This window comes from Zootoca vivipara, chromosome 7 (assembly GCF_965207765.1).
Source record: "Zootoca vivipara chromosome 7, rZooViv2.hap1.1, whole genome shotgun sequence".
Lineage (NCBI taxonomy): Eukaryota > Metazoa > Chordata > Lepidosauria > Squamata > Lacertidae > Zootoca > Zootoca vivipara.
In genome coordinates, this window is record NC_142590.1 from 6,361,956 (window position 1) to 6,384,174 (window position 22,219).

The 22,219-nt window shown below is 46.0% G+C and overlaps 1 protein-coding gene across 4 annotated transcripts in view; it reads left to right on the forward strand.

The window, feature by feature from the left end:
• AXDND1 (axonemal dynein light chain domain containing 1) overlaps positions 1–20,067 on the forward strand; it is a 40,008-nt gene extending 19,941 nt beyond the window's left edge. For all 4 annotated transcript variants that reach the window (XM_035123956.3, XM_035123955.3, XM_088673694.1 and 1 more), the window contains 13 exons: positions 738–904; positions 1,121–1,199; positions 2,202–2,436; positions 3,442–3,655; positions 5,715–5,808; positions 6,384–6,592; positions 7,883–7,979; positions 12,515–12,625; positions 12,751–12,903; positions 14,463–14,600; positions 16,770–16,861; positions 17,633–17,781; positions 18,541–20,067. In XM_035123956.3, the coding sequence (XP_034979847.2) occupies positions 738–904; positions 1,121–1,199; positions 2,202–2,436; positions 3,442–3,655; positions 5,715–5,808; positions 6,384–6,592; positions 7,883–7,979; positions 12,515–12,625; positions 12,751–12,903; positions 14,463–14,600; positions 16,770–16,861; positions 17,633–17,781; positions 18,541–18,629 (1,827 nt within the window). In that variant the 3' untranslated portion in view covers positions 18,630–20,067. The remainder of the gene's footprint in view (positions 1–737; positions 905–1,120; positions 1,200–2,201; positions 2,437–3,441; positions 3,656–5,714; positions 5,809–6,383; positions 6,593–7,882; positions 7,980–12,514; positions 12,626–12,750; positions 12,904–14,462; positions 14,601–16,769; positions 16,862–17,632; positions 17,782–18,540) is intronic.
• The last annotated feature ends 2,152 nt before the right edge of the window (positions 20,068–22,219 follow it).

The following is a 22,219-nucleotide window of genomic DNA, read 5'->3' on the forward strand; positions in this document are numbered from 1 at the left end:
TCCAATGTACTTTGTGTTCTCGTGTTGTATTTTTCTGTTGTGATCTTTGAACGAAGGGTGGCATACAAATACAACAAATACAATCAAAGATGATTCTGGGCATCTTTGTCTCCGTTACACAGTCTATTTTTCTGGATTACACCTCTGCTCAAGTACTCCTAGAGAAGTGGGGCAGGGAGCTGGGGATGATACAAGGCTGTATATTTAGAACAGTTTTATGACACTCCATGTTAGTTGGGCCCAGGCTGGCAAAATGGCTAAAAAGCTGGTAGTGTTGACTGGCAGCAGTGTGCCTAGTGCTCCATATGATTAAAAGCCTATGTCCCAGTCTAAATATGTCCAGTGAAGCATGTTTGAATGTCAGTGTTGCACTTGTAAGATTTTAGCTGTGTGTACTATGGAAGGTAAACGGCGTTTCCGTACGCTGCTCTGGTTCGTCAGAAGCGGCTTTGTCATGCTGGCCACATGACCTGGAAGCTGTATGCCAGCTCCCTTGGCCAATAACGCGAGATGAGCGCCGCAACCCCAGAGTCTGTCATGACTGGACCTAATGGTCAGGGGTACCTTTCCCATTACTGTGGAAATATGCATAGTATTATTTGCTTAGCAATTTAGATGTCTGCTTTAAGCAGGTTTTTATTATTATTTTGATCTTTATGACTTTTTATGAATCTATTTTTCTTATGGATTCTTTCTCTACCCCCCCATATCCCATTTTTCTCTTGTGATTCATTCAGGATGCTACTGATCTTTCCACTCTACAGGAGCTGACACAGGAGTTTCGGGAACGCCTGAGCAAAATTGGCACAGAAGTTGAACAAATTGAAGAAACCAGTAGGGACAGGGCTAGGAGTATTCAGAATGGTTTGGCTGGTTGGCTCAGTTACTTCCAGAATCATGTTCTGTGAGTCTCAGGGAATGATCCTTTATTATTGGGGGGGGGGGCTCTGTGCTGCCTTCCACATTCACTGGAGCAGTACATGGTCAAAAGTCAATTTTTTAACGTTCCACTATGTGTACTTGATTTAAACATCAGGTTGCCATCAGCCCTGAGCTAACACTGGACAATAGTGTGTATTCTTTGCTATATAATTCCCACCTCCTCTCTTTGACTTCCCAGTGGAAAAGGAACTTACACTTTAGCAAAAGGTGCCTCTTTATTGGATCAAATCCTTGTGGATCTGAAGGTCTGGGAAAAGGTAAGGGGTTTCCAGTACCAATCACAATGAACACTGTATTAGATATTATTGGGTATTTAGATGTCTCTCCTGCAGGTAACATGCTTGCTTGTAGGCAGCAGATCATGCATCACTTTATTTATTGTCCTTAAATGTTCTTCTGCCTTAGGAATCTAAAAGTGGCTTGTGCGGCCATTCAGTCCCCAAGTAGGACTGCTTCTGCTAATATTTATCAATGCATTCATAGACTCGTATATCACTGCAGCCAGTAAAGGGCAAGCTTGATATGGCATAGGAGGAGTGTGAAGTTCCTCTGCTTACTGCAGCTTGTAGGGCAGGGTTCTGAATTCAAGGAAAGCAGCAGTCTTAGCATGGTGTTGAATTTTATGTTTCTCCTTGGATTTGTGTGTGTGTGTGTGTGTGTGTGTGTGTGTGTGTGTGTGTGTATTTTCACCAAAATTACCTCCGCTGCTTCACTCCTCTCCAGTTTGTGTGAAAGGACACCAGTTATGTGTTATCTTTTTTTTTTCTTCTGTGTGGAGAAAAGCAGCATAGGGGAGGGCAGAGCAAGTCTTACCAGGCAAATTGCTCATGGGGAAAAGGTCGAGTATCCCCACATCACTCATTACTTCAATCAAATTTGGAGCCTCCAGAAGGAGCAAGGGTTGACTTTCTGTAAGTTATAAATAAACAAATAGTGGTACCCTTCCAGTGCCCACAATTCCACATCTCGTTTGGTCCTAAAATCGTTAGGTTTCCCGGGTCATGCGGCCAACATGACTAAATTGCTTCTGGCGCAACGGGACACTGTGACAAGTGTCAGAGTGCACGGAAATGCCATTTAGCTTCCTGCCGCAGCGGTACCTATTTATCTACTTGCACTGGTGTGCTTTCAAACTGCTAGGTTGGCAGGAGCAGGGACAGAGCAATGGGAACTCACCTTGTTGCTTGGACTCGAACTGAAGCATACAGTCCTTCAGAAAGGTTTCAGGAAATTATGGCATTTGTTCCTTCTCCTGTTAGATGTTGAATGAGGAGTTGGCGCAGTTTGATGGGGACGTACTCCTACTGAGACAAGAGCCCCTCACAGTGGCCACTGACCTACAGAAGCAATGGGTGGATCTGGGACTTGCTGTGCATGGGCGTCACAAGACTCTCAAGGGAAGGATGCCTCTTGAGTTGAAAATGCTGGAGAGAATCAACAAGCAGTCTCATATTCTCTGTGAGCAGTACCGTATAAGGATTTGTGGAGAGAATGGTGAGAAACAGCTGGGTTTTCCCAAAAAGATTTTCTTAAGCACCTCTGGAAAAGAAATTAAGAACCTTTTCCTGATACGATTCATTAGCAGTGCAGCCATAGGAACACAAGAAGATCCCGCTGGATCAGGCCAGTGGCCCACCTAGTACAGCATCCTGCTCTCGCAGTGGCCAACCAGATGCCCATGGGAAACAAGCAGAACATGAGCACAAGGGCATCTCTTCCCATTCTGTGGTTCCCAGCAACTGGTATTTGGAAACATTGCTGCCTCTAGCTTGGAGGTAGAGCATAGTCGTCATGGCCGGTAGCCACTGATAGCCCTCCATCACTGCCTCCTGGGGGTGCAAGTTCCATAGTTTGACTGTGCACTGTGTGAATAAGTCATTTCTTTTGCCTGTCCCAAATCTTCCAACGTTCAGTTTCATTGAATGGCCACAAGTTCTAATGTTACGAGCGAGGGAGAAAAAAACTTCCTCTCTCCATTTTCTCAATGCCACGCATAATTTTATGAACTTCTATCATGTTGCCTCTCACTCGGCTTTTCTCTAAACCAGGTACCCCCAAACTCGGCTCTCCAGATGTTTTGGGACTACAGTTCCCATCATCCCTGACCACTGGTCTTGTTAGCTAGGGATGATGGGAGTTGTAGTCCCAAAACATCTGGATGGCCAAGTTTGGGGGTGCCTGCTCTAAACTAAAAGGTTCCAAAGGCTGCAGCCTTTCTTTGTAGGGCAGTCATTCTATCCCTTTGATCATTTTGCCCATCTTTTTCTGATCCTTTTCATTTTTAAGATGAGCCAACCAGAACTGTAAACAGTACTCCAGTTGTCGTTGCACCGTAGATTTGTATAACAACATCATTCTGTCGGGCAAGCAGAAACGCTTGCTTTGCACCGATGAAACCATTGCCTTAGCATGGTGTTTCCACCCTTTAGGTTTATGTTTAACTCGAATTGCCTTCCTACATCATTTCTTGTTATTTTACATTTTTTATGTTTTCTCCAGGATCTGCTAGAATTTTAACGTCCTTGATCAACAGCTTGGAAGACTGGACCTTCAAGCTGCTTGCCAACAAGCAAAAGGGTTCTATTCATGAAACGGAGTGGATAAAGTTTTTCCAGACAGTTTCTGAATGGATAACCCAGATAGACGATCTCTTGGTCTCCATTGGTACCGGTGACACTGTAGAGGACCGAAGGCTTAGAGCATTTCATAACTTGTAAGATAAGATGATTTTCGAAGCTGTTTTCTTTGCTTCTGTAGAGCACTTGTTTCTGGGCAGATAACAATCTTTTGATAGAAACTTTCAGATGGCAGAGCCCTTCAATTCTGAGTCATCAATTGAGATTAGATGGGTGGAGACACATTTGAATAACTGTTAACTAATAATTTTAACAGAATTTTGAATTCAGCAAGAGTTTAAAGTGCAGCAATATTGGCTTCACCCACTGACCTCTTCCTGCCCCAATAAAAAAGCTGGCAGGGGCTCTTTAACCCCTCCCTCCGGCATGAACAGCGAGAGAGGGATAGACGGAGCGCTCCCCTTCCTTGCAGCTCTGCTGGTAATCTGAAGGGGCCTTTGCTGCTGGTCACACTGAGGCTTGGACTAAAGAGCCCTTTGGGTCAGTAATGGATCAGTATGGGTCAGCCGTGTGGAGCCCCCCTCCTGATGCCGTCGCTACACCTTACCTGGAGGGGATTTGGTCCAGCTGAACAGCCCTGCCCTCACTGCCGTTCTGCCCTACCCTGCCACCATGGGCGTAGGCAGGGGGGGCAGGAGGGGCAATTGCCCCCCCTAGAAGCAGGGCCGCTGGCCAGCCTGCCCCGCTGGCCGCCCGGTGCCGTCTCCCTTCTCGCTGGCTGGCTGTGGGGCGGGTGGAGGGAAAGCCCCAGAGCCGCGCAAAGCGTTTGGCTCGCTTTCCCTCCGCCCGCCCCACAGCCAGCAAGGGAGAAGGGAGACATCCCTTCTAGCCGGCTGGCTGTGGGGCAGGTGGAGGGAAAGCTAGGCAACCGCTTTGCGCGGCTCTGGGGCTTTTCCTCCACCCGCCCCGGCGATCGCATTTGGGGAGGAGGGGATTGGAGCAGCCCGATTTCGGGCTGATCCTGGCGCCCCCTCGCCCCTGCCGATCGCGGACGGGGAGGAGGGAGTCGGAGCAGCCCGATTTCGGGCTGATCCTGGCGCCCCCTTGCCCCTGCCGATCGTGGATGGGGAGGAGGGAGTCGGAGCAGCCCGATTTCAGGCTGATCCTGGCGTCCCCTCGCCCCTGCCGTTCGAGGAGGGGGAGGAGGGGGTCGGAGCAGCCCGAAATCGGGCTGCTCCGATCCCCTCCTCCCCCTCCGCGATCGCCGGGGTGGGTGGAGGGAAAGCTGGCAAGGGAGAAGGGAGCTTTCCTTGCCCCGCTGTGGCCCCTCCCCCTGCCCCTTGGCCCCGCCCCTTGCCCCCCTGATTTTCATCCTGGCTACGCCCCTGCCTGCCACAGCTCTGCCCCAACACACCCTCCTGCTTTGGCTGTGTCACAAGTCTGGTGGACACATGCAAGAACCTCTGTTCCTGACACCTTTGCTTTCTATTTGCAAGAGGATTCGTTTTTATGCAGTGTCAAATTTCTACTAGGCTCAGATGGAAATGCCCCACTCCATCGCTCAGCTCTCCGCAACCTTATTCCCACCTCATTCTGTTGCATATGTCAAGGGCTCTCAAGAGCAGTCAATGGGACAAATAAACAGGGAGGCACAGCAATTTTAAAAGTCCTTTGTCCATGTCTTGGCTTGTACGGGAGAGAGCAACAAGGCTTGCTGGGGTCCAGCAGAAAAAAAAATCATCAATCCCCATAAGATTGAACCATGGAAGTCAGACAGATGGCAACTGGTGAAGACAAGTATTCCCATTGCCTAAAATGATTTCCCCTGTAATCTTGGCTCATCTCTAGTTTTCTTACCTTGAGAGAAAAGATAGAAGAGCTCCATGTCTTTTCTCCCATGAATGCAAAAAAACTGGAAGATGTGATTCTGAGAAGACAGTCACGAGGAAGAGAGTTCAGCAGCCCTGGCCAGATCAGTGTTGCAACCTTTGAAATTGGCCCTTTGAAATTATACTTTCAGCTTGACCAGTGTGTGGAATTTTATTCTCAGCTCAGAATTTGTGGGTTCTTTGACCCCATTTTAATAATGATTTTGGAAGTGAAGAGTCTAAGGTAGCGCCTGGTCCTGATCTAGTGGTTGTTGTTGTTGTTGTTGTTGTTGTTGATGAGGATGATGACTGAATTGTTTCCTTTAAGGTTGGTACCTGAGGATGTGTTCAATAAGATTCAGCAGTGGATCCTGACAACCACTAGTGGTTCCGAGAAAGAAAATGATCAGCTCAGCCATGAAGTAGGTGTCCCGGTGTTTCTCCAACTTCTAACAGCACTTGTTTCAAACTAAAATGGAAGGCAAACTTCACTCTTAAAACACTCTAAATGTAAGCCTTTTTATGTGTAAGGTAATAATTATCTGCGCTCAGAGGAGGCCCTCCTTGTGTTTCTGCGTGTGTCACTTTCCCGAGCGTGTGTCTTGATTAAAAGCAGCCAATCCGAAAGAAGTAAGTCAGGCAGAGAGAGAAAAGGCAGCCTTTTTTGAAGGCCAGCAGTTCTGCTGCGTGTCTGCATTGAGAGCAGTTGAAATGGTCAATTTGCAGCTGATGCAGAATTGGAGAGATGTAGCAAAGCTAAAAAAAAAAACATAAAAAGTGGGTCTTGTTGCAGGCTAAGGATAACGATAGGTCTTGGATCTGAAAAGGTCTCCCATTCTTCTTCCTATATGATGTCTGTCTTGTACAGGTGTAGAGAGAAAAGAAGTAAGTCCCTGGGACTTGTTCCTGTGTAAGCAGTCCTAGGATTTCAGCCCTAGTGTTAATGCTGTGACTTTGTAGTATAGCTTGAATCCACCTTGCTCTAAACTTCCTACAGCTGACCGACTTCCACAATGCTCTGACCAAGTGGATGGTCAACCTGCTCATCCACATGGCTCCAGACCACATCTCTCGTGATACCCTCCCTTTGACTGATGCAGAAGTGGCAAGGCAGGCGGAAAGGAAGCTGCTGAACGTTTTCAAGATGGAAAGAGAAGCCACAGGCCTGGCTTCAAAGCTGAGCACATTCTCCTGCTACATAGTCAGGTATTGTACAGAGAGCACCATGATAGGGCACACCTAGTGATACCTCTGTCTCAGCTAGCTCACAAGGCTGCCGGAGAACGAACGCACATTTTTATTATTATGTGGTGTTAGATGTAGATCATGACACGACCAAGTACTGAAGGAGGTTTTTGTGGCCCGGTTTGTTTTAGTTCGAAAGCACGTCAAAGTGCAAGTAGATAAATAGGTACCACTACAGTGGGAAGGTAAACACCGTTTCCATGTGCTGCTCTGGTTCGCCAGAAGTGGCTTTGTCATGCTGGCCACATGACCTGGAAGCTGTACGCCGGCTCCCTTGGCCAATAACGCGAGATCAACACCACAACCCCAGAGTCGGTCACGACTGGACCTAATGGTCAGGGGGCCCTTTACCTTTACCTTTGTTGTAGTGCCTCAGCCACACCTGTTCCACGATGCTGGTGTTGCCTAGGAGATGTTTTGACTCTCACAATTGTGATGAACTGGGTATCATTAGGCAAGCTCAGCCCTCCCTTGCAAGATTAGACACAATAAGATTGACAAATCTAGTTGCTGTAAGGATTGCCATAAGATAATGTACGTGAAGCATTTCACACACACTGAAAACACTCTATGAATATTAAAATTCATCTGGGTTATTAAGCAAGCCTTCTGGGGACTCTCCCAGAAATCCAGGCAACGAAGCCAAAACCAGGAGCAGGCAGCAAACTGACAGCATCTCATCTCTCTAGATATGAGTCAGCAGAGTGGGAAGCAGGTAAACTTGTTTCTGGCATGTCTTCAGGTCTGATTTGCTGCTAGAGTAATGCTCCTCAGAAAAGCTTGCTCAGAAAATGAAAGATTTTGTGTCCTAGATGAAATGATTATTATTGCTAATGATTATATTGAGCATATAATGATGTCAATAAGAATGACACTGTGCCCTTCAGAGTGCTCAATGCATAGATTCTCTCAGTAATCCTGATCAATGCTATTAGTTAGGATTAGTATTATCATTCTCATATTTCAGAAGGCAGAATGGGCATGGAGGCTGAGATAATGGGTTGACATTTTTCAAGGCTTCCTGGAGAATTCACTGAGATAAGATTTGAAACAAGTAATTCCTGGCTTTCAAAGAGTAGTTTCCCTCCCTCGTGTACAGTTAACTGCCCCACTTTTCTCATTTGTAAACTTCAAATGAAAATGGTCCTCATGACAGAAGGAACATGACGAAACTGGCTTTCTCATATTAAAGTGGCATTGCTTTGATGTAACATATTGCTGTGGGTATAGTGACATCATGTATTTCCTCAGCTGTTGCAAGGAGATGGTTGCAACGATAACACGCAAGAAGATGGTGACTCTTCAACCAGATGCAGAACATGAATTGCAACAGTTAGAGAGGATCAAGGTAAGCAAGACCAAATGTGGTTTCTTGCCTTTTTTGCATAACTGTCCAAATCCACCCTACTGTTTTTGGTTTTGAAGTTGGTCATTGAATAAGTGAAATAGTTCCTCGATTTGGGGCACTCTAAACCACAGAGCCTAGGGCTTGCCGGTCGGAAGGTCGGCGGTTCGAATCCCTGCGACGGGGTGAACTCCCGTTGCTCGGTCCCAGCTCCTGCCAACCTAGCAGTTCGAAAGCACGTCAAAGTCCAAGTAGATAAATAGGTACTGCTCCGGTGGGATGGTAAACAGCGTTTCCATGTGCTGCTTTGGTTTCGCCAGAAGCGGCTTAGTCATGCTGGCCACATGACCCAGAAAAACGCCGGCTCCCTTGGCCAGTAAAGCTGGATGAGTGCCGCAACCCCAGAGTCATCCGCGAGTGGTCTTAACGGTCAGGGGTTCCTTTACCTTTACTTGTTCTAAAACCTTCACAATATTTCAAACCCTGAGATGGTCTCTGATGATTAGGGAATAGGTGGTGGTGGTGGAGGAATGCCTTCAAGCCTCAGCACAGTGCACAAAGGCTTTCTGGAGCAATGGAGATGTCTTCAGCTGCTTAACTGGGCACTTCTCAGTGTGGGGCTTAAGGCTGTCCCTCATTCGCACCCTCTGGTGAGCTTTCTAGGTCAGATGGGGATGTCGGATGGCACTCAGTGATGGCTACAGCCGCCACCATTTTTATTGTCCCAGAATACCCCTGGGCATGACATCAGGACCCCGAGGCATTCTGGGGTAGTAAAGATGTCAGTGTCTCTCTCGGCAGCTTCAGCCAGTCACTTCTTTGCTGAGCACTGGACCAAAAAGGAAACCCTAAGCCAGGCATCCCCAAACTTCGGCCCTCCAGATGTTTTGGACTACAATCCCCATCATCCCTGACCACTGGTCCTGTTAGCTAGGGATCATGGGAGTTGTAGGCCAAAACATCTGGAGGGCCGCAGTTTGGGGATGCCTGCCCTAAGCAAAAAGAAAGGAGAGGGTCAGCTGCTTTGATGGGCCTTCTTGAGCTCATTCCCCCACTGTGCCAGGTGCTGCTTCTGGGCCTGTGTCCTTGCAAGCATAGTTCTGTGGTCCCCATGTCTGCATGTAAGCAATGGGAAACATTTTTCACATTCTCTTCTGGGCAGCTTTCCAGGGGCCACATGCCAGGGGTGGATGAGGCCGCAGGCAAAAGTCGGCGAGTGGGATTCTTGTGACTCTTAACTTTTGCAGAGTAGGCAACATTCCAGCCACACAAAAGTCAGAGGGTTCTACATTTGTGGCTAACAAGCCGCAGTCAAAACTTCCGTACATCTTGGTACATTGTGTACCTCTTGCCTACCTTTAAAGATGGCTTGCTCGCAGTTCCCCATGGGCAATGCTGTGCGTACTTTATAAAGCCCAGCCAATTTTCAGTTGTGGTTTTTCTTGCGCAATGTGAAATTTGAACTCTGTTAACACTGCCAATCCACGCTGTGGTGATCCTTGTTCAGGAAGTTCCAAGATCCAGCCTGGGCTGGTGCTATTAAGGGGGTACCTAGTTGGAGAGGAGGAGAAAAAGTCTGCAGTTGAGCCCAGAAGTATCACAGAAATCGTGACGGCACATGGAAGGTACCCCCCAATATTTCATGTTCCTCCCTAGGCAGGAAGAAGAAGAAAAGGCTGAAAATTTGTGGTAGTGTCAATTATGGTGGCCGTCAGCAAGGGAGGATACGAGTCTCACATTTCTGTGAACCACTTTGTGAAATAGATTGGAAAAGTGAAGTGTGGGCTGTTTGAAGGCATGCAGTAGGGCAGGGGTCCCCAGACTTACCGTGCGGCGGGCCGGAGGGCAGGGGAGTGCGCGCGCAGCGGGCTGGAGGGCGGGGGAGTGCGCGCCCATGCGCATGCGCACACGCACACGGGCGGGAAAAAATAGCCGAAAATCGCTTGTGCGCATGCGTATGGGCCACCCCCGACCCGGAAGTGCACCAGAAATGACCTCTTCCGGGTCGGGAGAGGCCCATACGCATGCGCACAAAGGATTTTCGGCGATTTTTTGCCGATTTTTTAGATCGTCGCTGCGCCGCGCGCCGTGAGAGCGGGCGGCGGCAGCAGGCGGCGGGGGTTGCCGCGGGCCGGATTGGAAGGCCGATTGGGCCGCATCCGGCCCGGGGGGCGTAGTTTGGGGACCCCTGCAGTAGGGTTTGGGCCGCTTCAGGCTGAGTGGGAAGGTAGGCTGAGGCTGGGTTGTTTGGAAAGGTTCAGGTAGGGTTGGGATAATCGTGTCTATCTTTGGCCCGTGTCGCTTTTGCGTAGGTTCACTAGGGATGTTGGAGGATTCTGATGGAAACAGAAACAGGTGCAAAAATTGCTGCTCTTCACATCTTCTCTCATTTTCAGGACCAGATTCACTTCGTGTGAATGAAAGCAGCATTGACACACACCACTGTTGTTGTTTTTTCAAAGCTGTGAACGTTATGTAATAACATTACTGAAACCTGATTACGTTCCTCCCCTGGAAGCTCCTTTGAACCCAGTGGAATTTGCTTTTGCATAAACATGCATCAGGTTACCCTGTAAATCTCATCCATAAGGTTGGGTTTTGACTCTGTGTTCCTGTGAGGCAGTTGCAACTTTACTTCCCCAAGGCACCTACTGTTTTTTTTAATGAAACAGTTTCTATAACCTGGAGTTTCTCCAAGCCTTTTAATCCCTGCTTTTGAAATTTACTACACCTTTTCAGGCTCCTCTGCTGAGTGCCAGTCATGTTTTCTGCAGTGTGCAAACTTTTTTTTTTGCGCAAAATGGTGTGTTTTTACAGTCTGCTGCTGCTACTGCATGCTGGGAATTGAAGGGGGAGGAAGTGTGCCCACATTGGCATTAGAAGCCTAACAGAGCAGCCCTAACCCTGTCTTATCAGAAGTAAGTCCTATTGAGTTCAATGAGGCTTACTTTCAGGCAAGTGGGTTTTAGATGGGATTATTTATTTATTGAATTTATATCCTGCCCTTCCTCCCAAAGGAGTTCAGGGCAGCAAATTCATAAGCCCTATGATATGGGAAATAGCTGGTTCCAAACAAAACGGAAGTTGGAATGAGTCTTAAGAGCACAGGCTAGACTCCTAACTATGTCTACTCAGAGATAAGTCACATTGAACTCAATTGTGAGAAAGCCAGCGTCATTTGGTGGAAAGGCAGGAAACAAATATAACAAATAAATAGGTTCTAGTAATCAAATCAGTCTGATAGATGTGGATCAGTGCAGTTCATGTCAGAATGCACAAAGACTGAATTCCTGGGTGAGATATTGGGATTTTGGAACGCTGGGGCTGTCTGGAGGAGATGTTGCATGTGTACAGGGTTAGCATCTCAAGGCAGCCCTGTTTAGGGAAGCTTTCAATGTTCTGTATTTTAATGTTTTGTTGGAAGCCGCCCAGAGTGGCTGGGGGAACCTGGCCAGATGGGCGGGGTATAAATAATAAATTATTATTATTATTATTATTATTATTATTATTATTATTATTATTATAGTGATAGGGGCAGGGCATTGGCCTGATGGGACTTCAGGTTTTAGCGGGCCTTTATTAGCCGGCCCTCTTAATCTCCATTTGTGACAACAGAACTTTTGAGAATGTAAAAAATAAATAGTGTTTTTCATTGGTGGGTGTTACACAAACACAAGCAACCACAGCACGCCTGCAATTAGGGCAAGGGTTTTCCAAGCCAAAGGCTGTTACTTCCTAGGCAGCAAATGCATGGACCTATCGATGACAACGAAGGGTCCAAGTACAGGTGTGAATGACAGGTCACAGTATGCATTTGCAGGGAAGATAATGGCTGGGATCAATGGTGGACCTCTCAAAAATCCTTGACCACCTACGAAGTCCAGCTCCACCTACTGCCCATTTGGGCTGGAAGCAGAAATGTTAGGGAGGGGGAGGTACTGGAGCGCATGAAATCATCAGTCGGTTGGGGTTCTCACACGGAGCCATATGCTAAGCAGAACATTGTACAACTTCAGAAGTTTGGAAACGATTCCTCTAAGCATTAGCATTCCTCTAAGCATTCAACATAGAGGGACCCAGGTGGTGCTGTGGGTTAAACCACTGAGCCTAGGGCTTGCTGATCAGAAGGTTGGCGGTTCGAATCCCTGTGACGGGGTGAGCTCCTGTTGCTCGGTCCCAGCTCCTGCCAACCTAGCAGTTCGAAAGCACATCAAAGTGCAAGTAGATACATAGGGACCACTCTGGCGGGAAGGTAAACGGCGTTTCCGTGCGCTGTTCTGGTTCGCCAGAAGCAGCTTTGTCATGCTGGCTTCTGCGGACAAACGCTGGCTCCCTCGGCCTATAGAGCGAGATGAGCGCCACAACCCCAGAGTCGGACACGACTGGACCTGATGATCAGGGGGCCCTTTACCTTTACCTTTTAAGCATTCAACATAAGCAACTCTGTTTGAGCCCTCTGGAAGAGCACCACAGGGCAATTAATTGCTTTTATTTCCCTTTTGGTGATTTATTGCTTCTTTCGCTCTCTCTTTTCCCAGACAGAGTGCTTGGATTGGATTGAAACCTGCAACCTCCTCCTGTCTGGGATGAAGACCACTCCCACCACTTTAATCAGCCAAGAAGAACTGGTCAGCCTGTTTGGGTTAGAGGTACTGGCAGAAATTAACCTTTGATGTGACTGGTGGTGGTGGGGATTTTGTCTCCCTCTGCTCCCCTGCCCTCCACCTCTCTTCTGGCGCAGGGCAGGAGAATTCCACTAGCAACCTTTTTGCAGGTGCTTCAGCTGAAACGACAGCTGCCTCCCCGTCCGGAGCAGAGCGTGGAAAGCTCCCCCACCACCACAGAGGAAGAGAAAAAAGACGAAGAAATTGGGGATGTTCTAGAAGATCAGGAAGCAACAGAACCGAAGCAAGTGTTAGAAGCAGAGGTGAGCGTCTCCATTAGAAATGTACAAAGCTGTCCCTCTTCTTTCGGGGCTTCTTTCTTTTTAGCTGGGGCTCATGACTGTGTGTTTATTGCTATCTGGTGGAAGTTTTGACATCACGAAAATGGAAGCCTGCAGTTTACAAACAGAGGAAATATATTTCTGTCCCTCATGCCCACGGAGAAGAGATTGGAGACATATTGTGGATGCTACCTGAAAAAGTCATAATATAGAGAAGCTACTTCCAGAGTAGGCCACACGGAAGTGGTTAATGGTATAAGGAGTGGCAGCACTGCTGGGCCACTGGGTTGGTAGTGTGAAGGAAGCAGATTGCGCGGGTGGGGCTGTCAACGTGGCTGTTTTTCTTACAAATATGTCCCGCACGATAGCTTCCTTTACATATTATCAGGAGCAATGGGGTATTTGTTGGCTGCATCACATTGCTGGATATGTATGAACTGCCCATTTAATGCTTTGCATTTTCCCCTTCTGTGACTTAAATTTCTTGCTGTTCTGAGCATACATCCAAAACCTCCCTCTTTGATCACTTCCTGAAAAATTGCAAATGCTTTGAAAAATCTGAGGAATTGGAATTAGATACCAGTAAATACTGGTCACTGGACTGAGGATTCCCTGCTACAGATTCTGGATTCTGTTTTTTTCTGGTGCAGAACATAGGCAGGAAGCAAGCCTCGCAAAGGAGAGGCACCCCCTTTCTCCAGCTGTTGGCCATAAAGTGTCTGCTTGAGTCAAACTTTATGCTACAAAGTTGTATACCACTTTATCTGTCTTAGCTTTCTCACAAAGCATCCTGGGAATTGTAGTTTGATGAAGTGCTGAGGATTCTCTTTTTAAGGGTGGTTGAGCATGTTTAAACATGGAAAGCGGCTAAGCCAAGAGTGTGTACACTTCTGATTCTCCAGCAGCAGAGAATCAGCCCCAGAATTCATGTGTGGTCTGTGAACACTGACTCCAGGAGCTCCTGAACCACAATTGACAGCGTAGCCTTCTTCTTCTTCTTTGGTGATCACTCGTAGCCGAGTAAGATTGTCTTCCATAAACACGGTTTTAACAATGGGTCCGTAAGTGACTGTGGAGGCCAATTCTGGATCCACATGTCCTTCCACAGTGGGGACATTGGTTTCCAGGCGGGAGTTGATCACGGTGTGGATTTGCCAAGCGTGCCTTCCTCTTAGCACATTTCTCCCTTGCGTCCTGAGATCGAGTTTCTTCAAAGCCCACGACACCTTTGGTAAAGGCTGTTCTCCAACTGGAGCGCTCGTAATTGAAGATTGTATTGATCAGAACTTTTTTCCTAGAAAAAATGGTGCCGGTACTCACCATGAAGTTGTTACAGTTGAGTGCCACACTTTTAACATATCCATTAAAAAGGCGCCTGTACTGCGTACTGTTGAGTACCCCCAGGAAAACAGGGGACTGGCAATCATCATGATCCTTCCATACAAGTCTCTTTGGTGATAAGTTTCCTTGATGATGCGGAAACAAACATTACCTTGTGTGGTCCTTCCATTTTCCCTTGCTCCTTCTGTTTGTCCTTGCAGGAACAGCCGCCTGTGCCCAGCACCAGCACTGGTGAGCAGGCTGAAAGCCTTGCGGTCACTTACCCAGTCAGATACATTGGTGATGATTCTAATGTGTATGTCAAAACCATGCAGGTGAAAGAAATCACAGTGTCACGGGTATGTATGTATGTATGTATGTATGTATGTATGTATGTATGTATGTATGTATAAATAGATAGCTCTTCTCTGGAGAGGTGTGTCTATTCGTAACAAGGTGTGGCAGCTGCTTTAGAGGACAGGTTCTCAGTGTTAGTTATTTATATCCCACCTTGTAGCAGAAGAATCTTTATTTGCATCAGCCACTAGCCATAGCAATAAAAACAAATCAAATAGTAGTAGTAGTAGTAATAATAATAATAATAATAATAATAATAATAATATTTATACCCCGCCCTTCCCGGTTCAGAAACCCGGGCTCAGGGCAGCTAGCAACAAATTTAAAACACTTAATTGTAATACAACAAAGCAGCATAAAATACAGTATAAAAGCATAACAATAAAATCCAAAGTTCAAAAATCAATTTGGGGGAAATCCATCCAATAAACATTAGATAGTCACCAGGGCTAGCTGGCTAAATTAGTCCTGAATGTACTGAAGATAGAGGTAATAACTTTCTAACTATAGAAAATACATTTTGGGGGTTTACATCAGTAATCTAATAGATCTTATTCTAATTGTCCCCACTAAAAACCCTGCAGTTTTTGCCATCACCTGATCATCTTGATCTGCTAAAAGAAAGGACACAGTAGGAATGGTTGAGTGACCTGACATAGCCTCACTCCTCAAATCTATATAAAGATTGCAAGCCAGAAGCACATGAGCCACTGACTCAATACTGCCACCTCCACATGGACACAACCGCTTTTCCAGTGGAATTTTTTTAAATCGACCCTCGAGTACAGCCAAAGGCAGCATATTCAATCTTGCGAAAGTGAAAGCGCATCTGTATTTTGGAATGGTTACATTTTGCAAATAGGGTGCCAAAGTGACTAGGTGGAAAATAATCACAACCATGGACTAAATTTCCTTATTTTGGCCAGATTATTATGTCGCTCAGTGTCATATAGGCGCTGTCTAATTAAATTATTTGTTTTACTGAAGCCAAATGTTAATAACTGTTGTGATGATAAACCAGAAAAGTAGAGCTTTTGGTTGACGATTTTAGACCAAGCGCTCTCATGACAATCTTGCGATACTAATGGTAGTAGACCAGTGTATCCCACCATTTTTCTCCAAGGAGCTCAAGGTGGCATAGATGGTTCTCCCCCTCCTCATTTAATCCCCACGAAAACCCTATGAGGCAGGTTAGGCTGAGAGGCAGTGACTGGCCCACAGTCACCCAGTGAGCTTCATGGCCGAGCAGGGATTTGAACTCTGGACTCCCAGGTTCTAGTCTGTTGGTATTAAAGGGTTAAGTTATACTAATCGCTCTAAACACTGAGCAGCTGAGCATCATTAAACATCCGGGAATGTTCGACAGCCTGTATAAATAGTCAGTTCCTTGCATGTGCTCTCTCTCTCTTAGTAGCGTTTTCTCTTAGTCTTGGTTGCTGTTTGTAGGAGTCATGCCTCAAGCTTGTGCACTGAGGCACAGTTTTGTTTAAGTTTTACTTGGCAAGAGATGAAGGATGCCTGCCTTATCTCCAGGCTATATTTTTTTGTAAATAAAGCATTTTGAGTTTGCAACGTGCTCCAGAGCTCCTGATTCATGACTCTAGCTGACTCACCTTACTCTTTGCCATTTGCTCAAATAAAGCTCTGCAGAAAAGGAAGCTTTACGTCCGGAAGCGCGACTGGACCGGTAACTTTGCTTACTTAAACACAAGCTAATTAAAGCTTATGGACATAGTCCAAACCTATGGCCACTACAACGCACTATTGCAGCAGGAAACAGATCTGGGAAGTTCTCCTGCACTGGCCCCATTGAAAAGAATGGCAGTGGTGCACGGACACTGTTATGGGGTTTTTACAAGAGATCTTCTCAGGCAATCGTGTCCTGTATAAACCCTTTCTTCTCAGAGGCAGAGTAATGGCAGCTTCCAATTTTGTGCCTCTGTAAATAAAACAGTGCAATGACCCTGTAAGGTAGGCCAGAATTATTTTTATCCCCATTCTGAAGACGTAGGGGATGAGTGAGCATCACTTGTCTAAAGCTACCCAGTGTGTGCTCATAGCTGAGGCAAGATTTGAGCCAGGGACTTCAGTATGCCAGCTCTGAGACAGAAAGTAGCCTGTTGATTTATTTCCTTTCATTTCCTATAAGTTATTCACTCTTCTTATTCCAGAGGGAGTTGCATACCAGCCAGTGGACCACAACGGCCTCAAAGAAGGAATTTGAGTTGCTGGCGTCACTGGAAATTCTGGAAGAGCGACTCTTGTGAGTACAGAACCATCAGGAAGAGATGGATGGATGTGTGCATTCTTGTGCAGACTAGAGACTATAGGGTATCTTGGAACAGGTGGCCTATGTGATTGCAGGTGTCTATTCAGCCTCAACACATTCCATTTTAAACCATAAATAGTGATATGTGAGTTCTCATGTGGTTTTGAAGTGCTAGGAATAGATTCTCCTGTAGGTTTTAGAGACTTGAAATGTACTAATCAGGTGTGGATTCTTATACAGGTAAAGGTAAAGGGACCCCTGACCATTAGGTCCAGTCGTGACCGACTCTGGGGTTGCGGCGCTCATCTCGCGTTATTGGCTGAGAGAGCCGGTCGGTGTACAGCTTCCAGGTCATGTGGCCAGTATGACAAAGCTGCTTCTGGCGAACCAGAGCAGCGCACGGAAACGCTGTTTACCTTCCTGCCGTTTACCTTCCCGTTTACCTTCTACTTGCACTTTGACGTGCTTTTGAACTGCTAGGTTGGCAGGAGCTGGGACTGCGCAATGGGAGCTCACCCCGTCATGGGGATTCGAACCGCCGACCTTCTGATCAGCAAGCCCGAGGCTCTGTGGTTTAACCCACAGTGCCACCCGCGTCCGGATTCTTACATAGGTTGCAGTAATATTGGCTGTTAGGAGAGTGAAGAAGCAAGAGAACATGTATTTTTCACAGTAGGAAGCAACCAGCTAGAATAAATCAGATTAGTTTAATTGGTTTCTTGCCTGCTCCGGGCTATGAGTTCTTTCTGGCACCTGCTCTTTCAGAGAGGCTGAAAAGCGAGCACAGCAAGCTGAGGAAAAATCTGAAGTCCTTCATGAGGACTTAGAAGAAGCTCTGGCAAAAATCCAGAACATGGAGGGTGAGCAACCAAAGCTGAAGGACTCTGAAGAAAAAGAAACAAAACTCAAAGCAGGTATGGCTAAAGGTGGAATTGTAGAGTCTAAAAATGCTCTGGAACTTTAAGGGCAATTTCATGCACCACACGTTTAGGCATACATTTGAAAGCATAAAATGTGAATGTGATAAACTGGTTTGCAGGCTCACGTGCGTTCAAGGTACAAATGTGTCAGAGAACCAGGATTGGCTGCACTTACGTCTCAAGCATACATTTGGGTGGTATAATTGAGTATGCTGCTGCTGCTGCATAATTGCGAAATGGCTCAAAACAGGCATAGGGAAGTCATGTGTTGCAGCTCTTGTTGAGCTGTGCCACCCACTTGGTGGTCCGAGCAAGCTTTTATCTGCCTAAGCTGCTCATCTGCAGCGTGATACTGGCCATATCAGGATTGTTAATTTCTCTGAACAGTCAAAGTACTGTGCACATGTCAGAGATCAGTGTGTATTAGATCATTGAAATAAGTGGGGCAGAGCACGTAATGCTCTGTTGGAATATTCCCATTATGGATGAGGTTCTTCTCACTGAGAACAGGTATACTTATGAAGTGTGAACATGTAAAAGTTGGGTTTGTGGATGCATATGCTGTTCATAACCATTTTGGGGGCAGCTGGGTTTGGTCCTGATTCCGTCAAGGCCATGCTTGGACTGAAACCTGGACCTGTCACAGAGTAGAGTATGAGGTTTCTCTGAGCTACTACCGGTAAGTTCTCATATTGTCTAGGTTTTGACAATGTAAATGTTTAAGTGCTTCTTGCTGTGCATCTGTCATTGCAGAAGTCGTCGTTAAGGAACAAACTGAATCAACTTCACAGCCCAGCACTCCTAAGCCACGAATGAAGAAATTCCCCAAGCCCAAACGCTGAAGAAGAGGGTGACCTCCAGAAGGCCTTTGGCTCCTGCTTGTAGTTGGCACTGGACACAGATGGAGGGTTGTGCATTAGTGGCTACTTGGAATTCTCCCAGCTCTGTTAAACTATTTGTTCAGTACATGGAAAGAAGTTAACTCAACTACGTGGGATTGATTCCCAGTTTCTGTTATTTATATAGAACATATTCAAGGTCTAGGTTGGAGTTGCCCTGATATTTCACTGTATTTACCTATACAGATTGAATTTAAGAATAAGTCACTAGGAAATATTAGGGTTTTTTGTTTGAACTCCCCCCCCCCAAAAAAATGAATACTTGATCCATCTTAGGAGTTTTTCACTAGTAGATGCATTGGGAGTGTCTTGGACTTTAGTATCCGGTAATTACTTGGCATGATTCCCTTCCCTCTAGTATCTGGTAATTCCCTTCCCTCTAGTACTTTAGTATCCGGTAATTACTTGGCATGATTCCCTTCCCTCTAGTACTCTAGTAGTTCTCTTTGTTTACATAAGGTAGGAGACTCTTAAAAGCAGCACCTCCAAATGTCTCCCAAGCATAGCACAAGGTACAATCCCAGCCTTCCAAAGAGCAGGGAGGGATAGTTCCCTAATCTCATGCAGATATTGGAGTTGACAGAAGCAGTGAGAGACTTCCACTGTTCCTGGCTACTCATAAAGCCTGAAGTAAACAGAAAGACACTTCTAGCTGTGGAATCTCTGCGAAGGGCAGGCTATTCACTCAAATAACACCATGCTTTGGAGATACTTAGAACTACCCATTGGAATCTAAATGCTTCTGAGAAGCTCTTACTTTGTCACAAGATGCGATCCTGATTGATTACTTCACCCAGATCCTGTACCTGTGCTGGAGGACTCAGGAAAGGGGAAGGCCCTACAGTTTTTCTCAAACTTGGGTTCCCAGCTGTTGTTGGACTACAACTCCCATCAGCTAGCAGGACCAGCGGTCAGGGATGATGGGACTTGTAGACCCTATTACGAAGCAAGAGACTCCCTCACAACTTCCAAGTTCTCTGTGGAACTTTTTCACAAGTCATCAGGAAGAGATTGGTGGTTGCTAATGGCACTTGTGAAACCCTGATCCTTTATGAATGGAAGCTGACTTACCAAATATTTTAGACTGATCTGGTATCAGTACTTTTTCTGTCCCAACACTGCATCCCTTCCACAGCCTTTTCTGAAGAAATGTGTTTACATAGCGGAACATATTTCACCCCTTTGTTGAACTGTCTTCTGCCTCATTGCCACCCCACTCTTCCTTCAGGGGGGAAATAAGAGCTAGCATGGTATTTTGAACAGGAAAGCAGAGTAAGCCAAAGTTTGGCTGCTTACACCTGTTCATGGCATTGTAAAATCATGGCCAAAAGACGCCATCTAGCAGAAATGAGCAGAAATACAGCTTGATTTATTTACTGTATATTCCTGCGTATAAGACTACTTTTTAACCCAGGAAAATCTTCTCAAAAGTCGGGGGGTCGTCTTATACACCGGTTTGTATTTCTTATAAGGCGAGTATATCCCAAACTCTGTATTTTAACTGGAAAAGTTGGGGGTCGTCTTAAACGCCCAATCGTCATAAGTATGTTCCACTTTCCTTTCTGCGGAGAACATAGGAAGCTGCCTTGTACCATTGGTTCATCTGACCAGTGCCGGATCTAGATCGGCGCAGTTTCCCCACACAGGGCATTGAGCTGAATGGGTGCAAAATAGCAATATTACTAATACCTGTATTTATTTGGTTGCCTACTCACAGTTAAAGCCCCGGTCAGACAGGTGATTGAGTTGCCACAACTATGACTTAGTGCACTTGAGAGCATGCGCCGGACTGAAGCTAAGGGAGGGGAGAGAAATACTGGAGGAGGCACTAAATTTTGTTTTTGCTCAGGACGTATTACCAAAGTCTGCCCCTGATCTGACACAACATTCTCTCTCTTCAGTAGCAACAGCTCTCTGGAATCACAGGCAGAAGCCTCTTGCAGCCCTGTTCCCCAATATCCTTTTCATTGGAAATGCATGAAATGCCTGCACCACTGAGCTATAGCTGCTCCATGTGCTGTTCAGCTGGAAGCTTCATTTTAAATGAATTAATATACTGTGTTTCCCCGAAAATAAGACATATCCATAAAATAAGCCGTAGCAGGATTTCTAAGCATTTCCGCAATAAGCCATACCCCGAAAATAAGACATGGATGCGGCGCCTCCCGGCAACAGCTTGCTGCCCTCCGCCATGCTGTGCGCGGAGCCCTTCCCACTGGAATAAGACACCCCCTGAAAATAAGCCATAGTGTGTCTTCTTGAGGAAAATAAATATAAGACAGTGTCTTATTTTTGGGGAAACACGGTAGGTGCTGGAGGAAATACAACATCACTCAGGCTGGAGATAGGTGTAAGATTCTCCCAAACTGCTTTGGTTGCTGTAGCTTTAATCCTGCCTCAAAAGCTGGGGAACTGTAATGAAGTCAAACAAGGGACCATATTTCTACGGTGGTAGGGAGGAAGGAGCCTTGCTATAATAACTCTGGGGGGCTTCCAACAAAATATTAAAATACAATAGTGTTGCAGACATTAAAAGCTTCCCTAAACAGAGCTGCCTTCAGATGTCTTCTAAAAGGAAATATATAGGAAATAATGCCTGTTTGCTTATTTTAGAAATATTTTTTAATATCAGAGGCCAGTGCCGGAGAATGGAAGCACACACTATCCACTAAAATTGTTAAAGAAAGAAAAGGAAATTTGCACATTCAGAAGATATTTATTATTATTATTACTTTAAAAAAATAGGCTGCTTTTCAGTCCAGAGTCTCCAAGGGTGATGTTTTGAAGTTCACATATCAGAGCACATAAAAATCACAAAAATACTAAAACAAGTAGCAGTGAGGCTGACAATAAGAACAGCAGACAAAATTATCATTCTAAGAGCTCTTAGCAAGAGCTGATCAAGGAAGGTTCCACCTGGCGCTGAATATACATCGGATTTAGCACACATTAGATGAATCTGTGTGCTTTGTTGAATAGCTTGAGTTTATTCTTTTGCAGAATTTGCCATTTTGTGTCCAAAGGTTTTCTTTCGTTTTGATGGGAACAACAGAACAGAACAAGGGCTAAGCTCAAGTTGTATCTGTGAGGAAGCCCCACTCCGGTCCTCCTGTGTTTTCCTTGCGCTTGGTAGAAACCACCCATTTATTTTTTTTATTATTTATTTTTTTGCTCCTTCCACTAAATCATCTCTACTGAGTTTTAGAGTCTTGGGCTGCTGATGGAACTGCCAGCCTGTATTGTCCAGGCCCAGCCCAATCTGTGTCCCTCTGCTGAAAGAGACACAGATGGTGTCCCACCTTTGTTGGCTTTAATGATAGACGGGAAGGGAGGGCTACTCCCTGAGCCAATTAACAATTAAAGCAAACAGACAGCAAAGAGCTTTCACAGCAAGTTCCCAGACTTCATTTGTGCTGTGCTGCTCACTTTCACTCTGTGAACTGGTTCAGGCAGGACACACGACTTTCAGGCCCAAGGACTGCCGTATGCTTCTTGCGGTCCACCATCAACACTTCTTATGTTCGTCTCTTGCA